The sequence below is a fragment of the Dryas octopetala genome, chromosome 4 (genome assembly GCF_963921425.1).
Source record: "Dryas octopetala chromosome 4, drDryOcto1.1, whole genome shotgun sequence".
NCBI classification, from domain to species: domain Eukaryota; kingdom Viridiplantae; phylum Streptophyta; class Magnoliopsida; order Rosales; family Rosaceae; genus Dryas; species Dryas octopetala.
In genome coordinates, this window is record NC_141369.1 from 13,167,431 (window position 1) to 13,180,360 (window position 12,930).

A 12,930-nucleotide genomic window follows, 5' to 3' on the forward strand; every position below is an offset into this window, starting at 1 on the left:
CATGGAGTCCTACAATTCAGATACACTACTAATTTCAGTACGTATAAATGAGATATGTATAATGCAGTGTTTGCAGCACTTACTGGGTGAGATGCTTGTCTAAGAGCATGCAAGCTTCATAGTCACCATAAAGTGAATAACTGGTATGGCCTATGTAGCAAACCAATACTATTAGTTAATCCAACTTTAATTGGATTTTTCAATGGTTTGATTCATTATCAAGGTTGTCATTCATAAAACCTAGCGTTTTTTAAACTCTTAATCCAGGCAACCTGACCTCAAATCGAATTCATAATAGCTTAAATCCAAAATCCAAATTGTATACATCGGGTTGAGCTTGAGTTGACCTCTCAATCCACCCAGCCGCCGGACTCGCATCCCAATTAACTTGCCAACACATGGTGTTGACTGAATACTGTTGCCCTTGTCCATCACAATCCAAGGAATTGTGAAAATGAAACTTTTATGTTCAACCAATGAGCACCTTCCTACAAATTCATGTGCCAGAAAGATGAGGCTTGTGGAAAGTAGATTACAGTTGAGCCTTTGCTGATAAACTCGTTCAGGAGCTCCCTCACCCCTGACAATTATAATAGGAACAAAAACAATAACAATACTTCACGATTTTCACAATTCTTCATTAACAATGTTACTATGATCAAATGGTTTTTACAAGAACTAAACAGGGAAGAAAAGATTTTCAGTACTGTCATGGCTCGTTGTAGTCTGAAATGGGCCATCAAGATTGAAGTTTTCAGTACACAGGTGACGGGTCCAAGGATCATAAAATAAAATTACCGACACAAAACATCTAAATACTTCACTAAGGCATGCATTTTTTTGGTGAAAATAAAGCATGACTGAATATTAAATAAATCTGAAATACCCATTTGTTTAGGTTCTGTACAAGCAAAACAAACGGAAAGCAGTATCTTCAAGCAGGTATATACAATAGCTATTTTCATAGATCTGCTAAAAGAGATGAAAGAACCATGCCTTGGAAGCTTATCCACATTTTCTTCCATGCCAAAATTAATTTTGGAAGAAAACTTCACACGAAAGCATAGAGAGAATTTCTAAGACTATATCTAGAGACATTTGGAAACCCACAGCCACCTTCAATCATATGCACAACTTATTCAATCTCTTACTTCCATAATGTTTTAAATACACAGTTGTCTGTCCATGCTGCCAGAAGCTTAAAGTTGCAGACTTCAATTACCTCCAGGACTATTCAGGCCGGAAGCTTACCAGATTTGGAAGGTCAGTCAACTGAAGCTTTCTAATGTCATCTGGTGTCACCTTACAGGCCTCCAACGTCAGAGATTTCAAATTCTTTAGCGTTCTCAAATGCCTAAGCCCAGAATTGGTGATACGAGAATTTGAAACGTTTAAAGAGACCAATCCTGTCAGCCCTGCATTCACATGAAAGATGTGAGAAATTGAAAACAATACTTACAGTAGACTATGTTAAAACTTGAGGCCTCCTGTTGCCTTGCAGAATCAGGATCCAGCCAGGTTTTAAAGTCGGGACAAAATCATCGGTAGCGAAAGATAATTCTAACTCCCTCTCATCAATACAGTTACACTCAGAGAATTTTTTTCATAGGCCTTCTGAAACTTCCAACTTTATAACTTAGGCAGAACAACTATAACTATGTGCTTTAATTCTTTTCATCAAAGGACAGGCATGCTTGGAAAGGCACTCCAGGCCCCCACCCCGCCCCCCCTCCTCTCCCTTTCTCCTGGTCATCACGAAACTTCAGAAAATCTATTGTTACAACCTCAACTGCAAAACAAAGAGCCATTCCTAGTTTCTATGAAGAATCAACACTCATTACAGGACCATGTATATCTTGAGAAAACCATCACCAAATGGATATAAAATGTTGACTGCATGCTATCCTCTGGACTGATACTGCCATCATTGGCTACAGTAAGTATGCATTTATGTTTTTTTCACTTGAATTCCCATGTTTTCCCCTCTTAAGCGGTCCAATCCCACAGAGGATGCAAAGTTTCATCCGATAGCCAATATAAGCAGATATAGCTAGCACACGCACACGCACTTTATATACATGTATATATCATTCTTATAAACCAAAGTTTAAGGGCATACCAGAAATCAACTCCAAGGTTTTATCAGTCAGGTTGCAGTTTTGTGATAGATTCAATAGGGTCAAGGATGAAAGATCTTTGATATTCTTTACTCCAGCATCTGTCAATCCTCCACCACATATTTCTAGGGACCTCAGGTTTTTAAAGCCTGAATGATCGCAAATACAATGGTAAAAAATGAACTAGTTTAAATCTTCATAAAAAAACAAACTCAAAACTGTGTAATATCATTGAATAAAAAAAGTCTCCTATAATCAGCTACACCATGACCAACAGCCGCTTGTATTAAATTATTAATAGACCAAATTGTTTCCATGTCCTAAAATACTACCTAGTAACACTTGCCAATAGTATTTACTAAGTTAGTTATGTATATCAGACATAACAATGCAACTTAGAGAAAGAAATACTAGCATATACAATAAACAAATAGCGAGCTAATTTATCAAATTGGCACTAAAATGATAAATTTTACTAGTGTTCTGTAATCATATTCTCTGGTATTCTGCATTCTAAATTTTTCCAAAACCACAATACCATAAATTCAATATGGTATAAAAACTCAACTCTAGTGTTCAAATGGTAAGCCTCCTGCTTCGGCAGAAACAATTACCAGGCCCATTGAGAAACTAAAGTATCCAACTAGGATACCTCGTTTCCTAAGAGTCTCCACTACAATTGGAATTGTTTTAAACACCAAAATCCTAAAATACGAAATATATCTAAACTTAAACTACCCTGCATCACAAGTGGCTTTCCAGTTGCCTTAAAAACTGCTGATATCACTTCAGAACGTTAATTTTATAATCAGCGGGTCCAGAATTGTCCAAAGCAGTGTATGTGTCATTATCAATAGCTCAAATGTGCCTAATTTAAGTAATTGCATAACATACTTCGCAGATAGTTTGTTCCAGAATCTGTGATTTGAGCTCCAAAGAGATCCAGGTGTGTCAATCCAGTCAAACCTGCATCAACAAAGGAAAAAACGTGCAATATTTATAAACAACCAAATAGCTAGCTTACTGGGAAATCATACACCTTAATAACAACCGAGAATACAATTATTGAACCTTAATAACTTGGAAAAGACCTTTGAAAATTTAGTCATATAGAGGCAACATCGAGTAAATATAGTATGCATCAGAATGCAGTTTTCATCTAAGACTGCTTACTTGTTAGAGCTGCAAGTCCAGTATCTGTAATTTGGCGAGCATCCAAATTAAGTGATTTAAGAGACGAGAGCCCGGACAGTTTTCTTAAACCACTGTCAGTAACTACAGTGAATGAAAGATTTATACTTTCTAGATTAATCAAACCTACAAGAAGGAAACAAACCACAATTAGGTTAAAAAATAAAAATAAAATCCAGAGACTAATACTGACAAAATATTCCATTAAAGAACAATGAGAACAGAGGTAGATCCTTCAATATTAAGCATTTCCTGCATGGTGGCATGAGGGAAGCTGGCCACCCATTTTTTCATAGAATAGAGCCTAATTTGTATTTTATTACTCTTAATTTTATTACTCTTAGGGGCTTCAAAAATCAATAGAAAACACCAAAAATCCAGAGGTGGCCATTTGATTATAGTGCCAATAAAATCAAATTCTTAATTCAATATCTGGGGAAATAAAACGATAAATCCACAAGCACTAACTATGCACACTTTTACTGCATCTGTCAACTGGTAACCAACTACCTGTAAAGTTTGCTCTACCCACATTAGCAACATCATAATATTTTTGTTTAAACTAAATTTAATTACTCAAAACAAAAGAGAAAGGACGTTACTCAAGTAACTTATTCCCAACACACAAAAATGGGAAACACAAGAAACTCAGTTCCCAATTAATTTTCAAAGTTGGAATATAAAAATTAGTAAATTACTTCTAGTCAAAGTTTTGTTTAGTGAAAAGTAAAATGGCTTTTTTGGGTTAGGTTCCTCATTTGATGATTTGTGTACCTATTTTTCTGCGATGAGCGTAGATTTTTGATAAATACTGGTAATACCCTTGTGATTGTCAAAATAATACTTCCACAGTGTCACATCATATTTTCTCAAAATTTTAAGTACCTAAACAAGCTAAACTTTCATTTATGTATCCAATAATGTTGTAAAGCATTCGCCAAGACCAACCAAAAAAGACTCATGGTGAACATCAAATTATGTATGAAAAAAGTGAGGGTAATGTAACTATGTGGCAAATATATCATCATGATGTGAAAAAATGAATTATGTTGCGTCATGATAACGTGCACCCATGAGATATATACACTATTCACTTTTTTCCATACATTTTATATTTAAACAACCACTAGACCCCAAAAGCTTAAGTTGTTAGGGAATAAACCAACAATGAATATCAAGTTAACACCCTCCCTCATGTACAAGCCTCATCCTGCACGTGGGGGGAACTGAAATCAAATTCTGTATGGTACCAGCTATAAATGAAAGGTAAAAGTATAACCTGACAGATGGCGGAGCCCATTGCTTCCAACTTCAGTATCTGACAACTCCAAACATTTCAAATGCTGAAGGCCTAATAGCATATGCACAAAAACCAGCATTGATCAAAATCAAGGATGGGAAAATAGGAGAGAAGAGGAGGCACCCTCTGCAGATTTTACTCTTTAACTTCATAACCTTAGCTAAAGCATTGACAAAGCTATTCAACATTAGCAATCATCACTTTGTTGCCATACATAAAATTATAAGCAGAATTTTAACCCAAAATTCACACATGTCTACATAAGTCTGCATCATGCTACCAAGATACATATAAACAGAAACCATAATGCAAAAAAATTCATAAAATTACAATATTTCAAACATATCAAAAAGTTGATCTGCCTTGTCCTAGAAGTAAGTTTATAATTTGGTTCCACTACACATTCACCTAGATGGCCCTTTAATCAGATAAAAACCAAATTGTTCATATTGTTCATATTGGTAGTAGAATGAGCAGACATTAAAAAGAATTTAAAAATGCTAAGCTGTTTTATTAAAGCAATCCACATGAGATATATCAATTTTTCAAAGCATTTCTAGTTAGGAAAGTGCATTGCATGTGTGGGATCAAATTTTGAAATTTCACATGATGAAGTCACTAACAAAATTTTAGCTTTAACTCCAATTCCCCTATGATATGCCATCAGACTCAATACAAAACAGAAGTGGAAGTTCAAATTACAGAATAACACAACAAAGACGTACAGAAACTCTCATCTTTGCAGTGCTTTCTTATTTAATATGTGGACAAATATACCAGAGTCCTTACAGTTCTGATATTAAAGGCAATGTACAAAAGCATGCTTCCATACATAATTTTATGATCATAAACATAAGAACAATAAGCTATCATGCATCTGCTAAACACTGACCTTTCAAGTTAACCAGCCCTTCATCACCAATCCTACATGAATCCAGGTTCAAGCTTTCCAAATTTGTCAAACCTACTTGAAACAAGGCCCAATTACAATGCAAATATTGTGTATTATATAGTAGGGAAATGACGGCTTTAAATTGTACTCAATAGCATGTGAAAAAACCAAACTCCAACTCCCTGAACGAATTTTGGAAATTGTATGGTATGTCTGACCAGCACAGAATGCTTTTAAATTTAGAAGGGCTGTCTTTATTCCTAAGCCTTTCTACTATTGATGAAAATGTAAATGGCAGATCAGAGTTTTGAACTCAAACATATATAAAAACTAAAATAAATAAATAAAAACCACCTTTTAAGTGCACCAGACAAGCATCAGTGATGTTGTTGAACCCCAAGTTTAAAACTTTTAAGTTCCCAAATCCTGCAGAGCATAAAGTGTGCTACAAGTTCAAGCTCAGGGCTCTGCTAACAAATAATAAAATAAAACCAAAGAAGCATCAAGGAAGAACTATATTCGACGACTTGAACAGTAAAAAAACCATGTCCTTAGATCATTTAAAAACTACTTACGAGAAAACTTCTCACATCCTTCATCAGTCAGATGACATCTGCTCAGGTTCAGATATAGTAGGGCATCAAGAGCTGGCATGTAAGCAACCAAAGTAAAATTTCAGGCCAAACCAGAGCTAGAACAAAATATCAAGTACGTTTTTAGGTAGGAAAAAAAAAAAGGCGAAAGTCTTTATTAAGTTTTGGCAGGTAACATATGGAACTTTGAGAAATGTTAATTCATATGTCATCAGTTATCATTAAACTTTAATCCCAAACCCACTCTATTATGCATATTATGGGGGATTTTCAATGCACAATATCTTTACAGAACAGAACAAGAATCCCTTTGATGGCCCATCAAAATTTTTTTCAAGGAGTTTAATAATAAAGCTTGCCTATTCAAGTTCAGATACATATCACATCCAAGCTATTTTTTTGTGCCATTAGCATTTCCAAAAGTAAACCATCACTAGAAATAATAGAAATGATTACATACATAACAGAAATACTTAGATACGGTCTAGAGACAAACACGAATGGCACATAATTATATACATAATACAAACACATATGTGGACAATCATTGATAGTAATTTACCAACCTCATGAATGAGTTAGGGATACATCGCAGATAAAGATCAAAACAAATTAATAATGACTAAGAAAAAGTCCAAGTACTTTAGTATGTAAACCTGAAAGAGAGTCCAAGCATGCAGCAGTAACTGGGCATCCCTCCAAGTTCAAAAGAGAAAGATTGTACAGACCTGCAACTCATAGAGAAGATATAGATAGTTACATGGAAGGAACAGCCACAAAATTATGACTTTTTACGTAACCATTTACATGATATCCAGTTATGTAGACTAGAATCTCTTCTTATTAACAGAGACAGTGGTTATTGAAAAATTGAGGGAACTTCAAATTTCTACATGAATCCCATACTGCTAACACACTAAACCATTTTAAACTGGTACGATGTACAATCACAGAGTACCAAACTAGAAAAAGGTCCATCATACACAACTATTACACATGATTTATACTTACAGTGCAATGGTGTAAATTATGAAGATAAATGAACATAAGAAACTACCTTTCAAGTAAGTAATGCCAAAATCAGTAACCTTACTGCAGGAAATTTGTAAGCATTTCAAATTTGTAAGCCCTGAAATATAAATGAATAAGTAATTCGCACAATGCGCTATAATAGCGATTAAATTTACATTGAAAATCAAAGCACATACATAATTTAAAATATGAACTATTCTCGAAGATTGATATCAAATACTTTCCATGAGCGAGAGAGAGAGAGAGAGATCAGCATGTAAATTCGGCAGAGGCACCTGATGTGCTAAATGTAATTATAATGAAATGACTTTCAATGGAAGTTGCTCCACATTGGTAGTCCAATTACATCTATTTATACATTTTGCAAATTTGAGAATAAATATGTGCAACTGAACTGAACGGCTTGTGGGTTAATCTATCACCCAAAACAGATGAAAATTGACACAAATTCTGAATTCAATATGCATTTATTAGACATAAGTAACATATCTGAGAGAGAGAGAGAGAGAGAGAGAGAGAGAGAGAGAGAGAGAGAGAGAGAGAGAGAGAGACAGACAGACAGACAGACAGACAGACAGAGAGAGGCAGGGAGAGGAAAGGGATGGATCTCAAAAGGATCTGTGTCAAAGTGGGAAGATCAAAAGACATAAGAGAAAAGCTTTCGATAAAAGCCAGACCCTAGAACTGTAAGTCTATGGCATACAATTTATTATTATTATTATTATGAAAAAAATACAAACCAATATGTAAATTACCTGAGAGAGGCTTCATGTCAGCATCTGCTATGCAATTACACCATTTGATATTAAGAGACTCTAATTTTGTTAAACCTGCAAAAAGATTTAAATGACATGAGTGAGAATGGTAGCATGCCAAGGTGAAAGCATCATGCAAGGTTCAAGTTACCATGGTTCACATCAAACCTGCATCAAAGGAGACACATCATGCAAGATTCTATAGTGAATAATCAGACGCCCTAAACAAAAAGTTAAAGAGGACCTATGGTCCACATAAATATTGTTAAACTCAGATTAGGATCTTTTCCACCAACTCAGCTATATTACTGTTCATACAGGACCAAATATTTAATTATCGGGTCACACATGATTTTCTAATGCGTATGAACCAGGTCTAATCTAATGATATTATCACTCTGAATGAGTGCCCAATTCATAAATCATAATAACCCATGTATACGATATGTGGGTGCTAAATGGTATAGACAATAGCACCAGATGCGTCTGTGTTGCAGAATAAACAATGCACTGCAATTTAGCTTCTTCAGTAATGTTTTCTCATCATGTTCAAGAACATCAGAAAACCACTGTCCACTTTACACAGTAGAACCCATTGAAAATGATTATACTCTCTGAACAGCATCTTCAATAAAGGATGATATTTTTAATGCAAGAATCGGGTATACATAGAAAATGCGAAACAAAACATGTTCAAACTGTTCCACAAGTCCAATTGGTGAATTAAAACGTATTAGGGAGGAAAATAGAAGTTGATGAACAAACATTAGTGCATTTAGAGGCAAACATACCTTGGAGATGAACAAGTCCACCATGGATCCCAGGACATCTCTCCAAGTCCAACTTGATCAAGTTCATTAAACTATCCAAGGCACTCATTCCTTGAGCAGTAATTGCACTGTTTCTTCTAAAACTCAAATTTGTCAAGTTAGACAGACCTGAAAGAATTTGACAAAAGTCATATGCAGAATCAGAAGGATTGCCATGGTCAATTCACATGAATATTCTTCCGTAGTTCCATATTTAGGCCCAGGAAAAAATTACAAAAAATTGAGCATAAAGTGGATAGGATAAACAAAGAAAAGGTAACAAAGAAAAAGGAAGAATATAGAAACAGTGTTGGGCCAATAATGAATGTTTTGAAGGTTGGGAAAAAAATTCAGTCTTGCAGAGAATAATTGCATGCATAATACAAACTCCAGTTGCGTATGCTACACAAAATTTTATAATTTAGGACCCAAAAGAGAATATAAGATGAGAACAAATCATCCCTCTCCAATTGTCCCCTCCTTTTTTTATTTCTTTCTTCTCAATTTTCTTCTTTAATAGAGAGCTTATTAAATAATTTTAGCTGGTATTTAAAAAGGATATGCTAAGTTAACAGCTATCTTGGCCGGCCACACATGACTAACAAAATTAATGGATATTCATCATGTCAGCCAAAATGGCTGTGGGAATTGCAGTTCCCCAAAAACATATTATATAAACTAACTATATTGTACATAGATTTAATACTAGAAAGGAAACATATTAAAGAAAAAAAGAAAGATAAAGATTAGGAATGACTACCACTGATGCGTTCCAGCCCATGGTCCGATATCTGGTCACAATAATTTAAATTTAACGCTTGAAGATTTGTGCAATCTTTGAGATAAATTAACCCATTGTCAGTAACATCAGAACCAGAGAGATCTAGAGAGAGTAAAGATGACCCTTGTGAGGAAATGACATCCATCCAAGTATCATTTACATCAGGGTATTCTCCCAAGTAAAGATCCTGCCAATCAAATGACAGAAGCCTCAAATGAGGAACAGGACAGATGACACTGAAAAAGAATTTTTTTGACAAAAACTAGAAAGGCAAGTCTCCAAATTAAAACTATGAGCTACCTGCAAAGCACAATCCCGAAAACCTTCAAAAGAAACACCAGTTAGGCATCCAGAGTACACCAACTCATTGAAGATCTGTTGACTAATATCCCTTGGGAGAATAGAGAACGTGCTATATTTATCAATGTCCTGTTAATCAAAGAGCAATTGGTATAAGCCAAGACATACTGAACTGTCCCCAGCCCAATAAAGTTTCAGAAAAATGATTACCTCACATATTTTACGGATGCACAAGTCCATGAGGGATGGACAATTCCCTGAACCTGGTTGAAAATCTATAACAGGTCGAGTGAAGGAGGTTGCCAACCACTTTGAACTCCCATTTTTGGAATATCTTCTGAAAATGCCTCCATGAAAATCATCTTCATCTTGTTGGTCTCTCTTCCTAGAACAAGCTCCCCCCATCGAGAAACAATGTTGTAATCAATATATGTCTAAGAACTGCAGCAGAACACTACTCTATCCATTCAATTACCAAACTTCAAAACGCACCCTACTTCACCCTGTAAAAGTAGAGTACAGAAGAATAAGTATTCAGTACACATGATTGATTAACTTCAAATAAAATGCCTTCAAACAAGTTTTAGAACATATAAAACAGAAGCCAAAATTCTTGTGACATAAGAGTGTGAAATAAGGCTTTTAAGCACCACAGTTTTTGCTGAAAGTAAGCATACTCAAACTGGTGTCCATCCAGCTTGTGCTAGTTTTCTGAACCAGATTCAAACCTCTTAAAAAAGGCACCAAACTCTCAACAAGCAAGAAGTTCAAACTCGGGAAAAGAACAAATCCCAAGTTTAGGTGCACTTACAATCTTTTGGGGGCTTTCACACAGTCCAGGTATGTTGGTCCATATCCCTGATCTTTCCTGACCAACTTAACTAAATGAAAAAAAAAAATTAAAAAATTATTATCTACAAGAAAACATTTGTGATCCATAATACAATGTCCACAAATGGCATTAACCAGATCTATAAAAAAAAAAAAATAAAAATTGGTCACATGACTCCTTTTTCCAAACTATTTGGGCTCCTAAAGCATGAAATTTTTCCACTACTCACTTCTATATATCCAAAGCCATATCCTCCCCAAACTCTATTATAAATTTACAAATGTATTCTTCCTCACTACTACTCATTGACAATATGAATTGAATATTGACAGCCAGTGGAAATCCTCAGGATCCAATTTCCATTTCAGCAATTCCATGCCAAATATATTTCCACCATTCATAAAATCAACACAGACCAATTAAAATAAGCAACCGCAAATATACAAACTTGTAGCTAAAATAGACAATGAATGAATTTCTCACGCCAAAAGATGTGTATTATTCAAGTTATAAAGAAGTAAATAAGGTAATCATTAACTATAGGCATCAGTTTAGCAATAAATGCCTACGCAAACACACTCGGGCACATAATTGGCAAGACTGATTGCTGGGTTGCTACTAGGTAGCACCCAATTTACAAACACTAACAAACCAAACAATAGAAGCAGAGCAGTATTATTTGTACGACACGTTTTACTACACTGGGCGTGCTATGTGCACCAGATACAACGAGTGGATAGTGAGTTATACGTGGCACAAATAATTAATTACTGTAATAAAAATTTGTAACAGGTTTATGTTTCTTAACCGTCAAATTAAGGAAAAAAATTTTGGATTACATTTGTGATTGGCATAAAGATTTTCCTTTCCTTCTTCACCTCTTTTAGATTAGTTTCAATTATGAACACATGGAAAAATCAACAACAATACCAACTGCAAAACTTTTAGTTTTTAGTTATTTCATTTTCTACATTTTCTGACCAACCAAACAGAAACTCATCATGGATAATGAAAGAAAACTAACAACGAAAAAGAATAACATAGACGAGAAAGCCATAATCTTGTTATAGTAATACCGATAGGGTATAACCGATATACGGCCACTTTCCCGAGAAAACATTTCCACGAAAATTGCCAAACAGAAAAAAAATCACGTTTTGAAACAAAATTTTCCTCGACAAACTCGCTTTGTGTGTTGATATATCGAACAAAAAAAGGCTTAAAGCAGAGAACTCATCGCTTTTCCAGGGAAATTATTCCAAGCAGATAGATATTTTCCAGAGAAACAAACAATCCATAACCAAAACCAAAATATGAAATATAAATAAATAAAAAGGTGTTTCTCGAATTATATACCTTAACATGATCAAAGCTTTGTACTTTGATTTTCCAGAAAGGCAGAGAGAGAGAGAGAGGATCAAAACTCAAAAGTCTGTCGTCAGTGATTTGTAGAGAGAGAGAGAGAGTCAGAGAGCTGATAGGAGAGTGAGGGAGACTAGAAGAAAGTGCGAGGTGGCTTGTGGCGGAACCAAAACCCGAACCAACGGATGATTGACACGTGGGGGTTTCGTCAGCGGAAATGGCGCACAGAGTTAGGTGTCGTTGGTGAAGCGCGGGATATAACTATACGAGGGAAGGAGTGGGGCCCAACAGTTGAGCATTATCCATTGGAGTGATCAGGGACCCACTCGGTATCATCATAGAACCTTTTGGAAGAATGTGCACGCTATGTGTTCTTTACGTTCTTTTGGTTACTAATTGTTTAAGTTGCAGTTAATTAGTAATTATAAAAATTAGAGATAATTAGACTTAAATTTTTTATAAAAATAATTTTTAGATGAAAATTGGAAGTATTTTAAAATTTATAAGAAAATTTTTTTAATTTATAATAATTTATAAAAAAATCATTTTAATTCATAATAAAGTCATTTTAATTTATAAGAAAATTTTTTTAATTCATAATAAAATCTTTTTATGATTTGAAGGGTATTTCCCCTTTTAAGGTGTAGAGAGGGCTTTATAGAGGCTGCATATTAGGTTTTAACTCTGAGATTTTGGGCTTCGCCCAAAATCTTAGAGTTAAAACCTAACATAAAGCTGTCAAAGAAGAAAAATAAAAAGACTTAATTAAAAACTCTAAATCACTACCGGTCTTAGTCTAAGAAATACTCATAAAATAAACTGGACTCTAAGTTTTCCTAAAAATTATAACATATTGCAGAAAATGACCATTGCAATTCAGCCGGAACCGGAAGAAAAGGAACATTTTAGGTGTTTTCAGAATTTCATTATGGAATTCGGATTATGATGGGATGGCAACAGGGCATG

General features: G+C 34.8%; 1 protein-coding gene across 3 annotated transcripts; it reads right to left on the reverse strand.

The window, feature by feature from the left end:
• Positions 1–861: 861 nt before the first annotated feature.
• Positions 862–12,107, reverse strand: LOC147286985 (Leucine-rich repeat family protein). Of its 3 annotated transcripts, XM_086240581.1 has the most exons (17): positions 11,959–12,079; positions 10,582–10,651; positions 9,981–10,273; positions 9,771–9,899; positions 9,450–9,657; positions 8,672–8,818; positions 7,881–7,955; positions 7,151–7,222; positions 6,750–6,821; positions 6,076–6,147; positions 5,855–5,926; positions 5,501–5,572; positions 4,588–4,659; positions 3,291–3,434; positions 3,012–3,083; positions 2,120–2,266; positions 862–1,415 (listed from the first exon to the last, which is right to left on the reverse strand). In XM_086240581.1, exons 3-17 carry the CDS (start codon positions 10,173–10,175, stop codon positions 1,231–1,233), a joined length of 1,734 nt encoding a protein of 577 aa, XP_086096707.1. In that variant the 5' UTR covers positions 10,176–10,273; positions 10,582–10,651; positions 11,959–12,079; the 3' UTR covers positions 862–1,230. The 3 variants fall into 3 exon arrangements, with proteins under 3 accessions (XP_086096707.1, XP_086096706.1, XP_086096708.1); XM_086240580.1 differs by lacking the exon at positions 10,582–10,651 and having other exon boundaries at positions 11,959–12,107; XM_086240582.1 differs by lacking the exons at positions 2,120–2,266; positions 10,582–10,651 and having other exon boundaries at positions 11,959–12,107.
• Between the last annotated feature and the right edge of the window lie 823 nt (positions 12,108–12,930).

Excerpts from the sequence above, each read along its gene's own strand:
- LOC147286985 (XM_086240580.1), bottom strand. The coding sequence starts at position 10,175 with ATGGGGGGAGCTTGTTCTAGGAAGAGAGACCAACAAGATGAAGATGAT. Across the intron at positions 9,658-9,770 it reads TTCGGGATTGTGCTTTGCAG|GATCTTTACTTGGGAGAATA; the intron begins GTAGCTCATAGT and ends TTTGATTGGCAG. Across the intron at positions 2,267-3,011 it reads TGGAACAAACTATCTGCGAA|GCTTTAAAAACCTGAGGTCC; the intron begins GTATGTTATGCA and ends GCGATCATTCAG.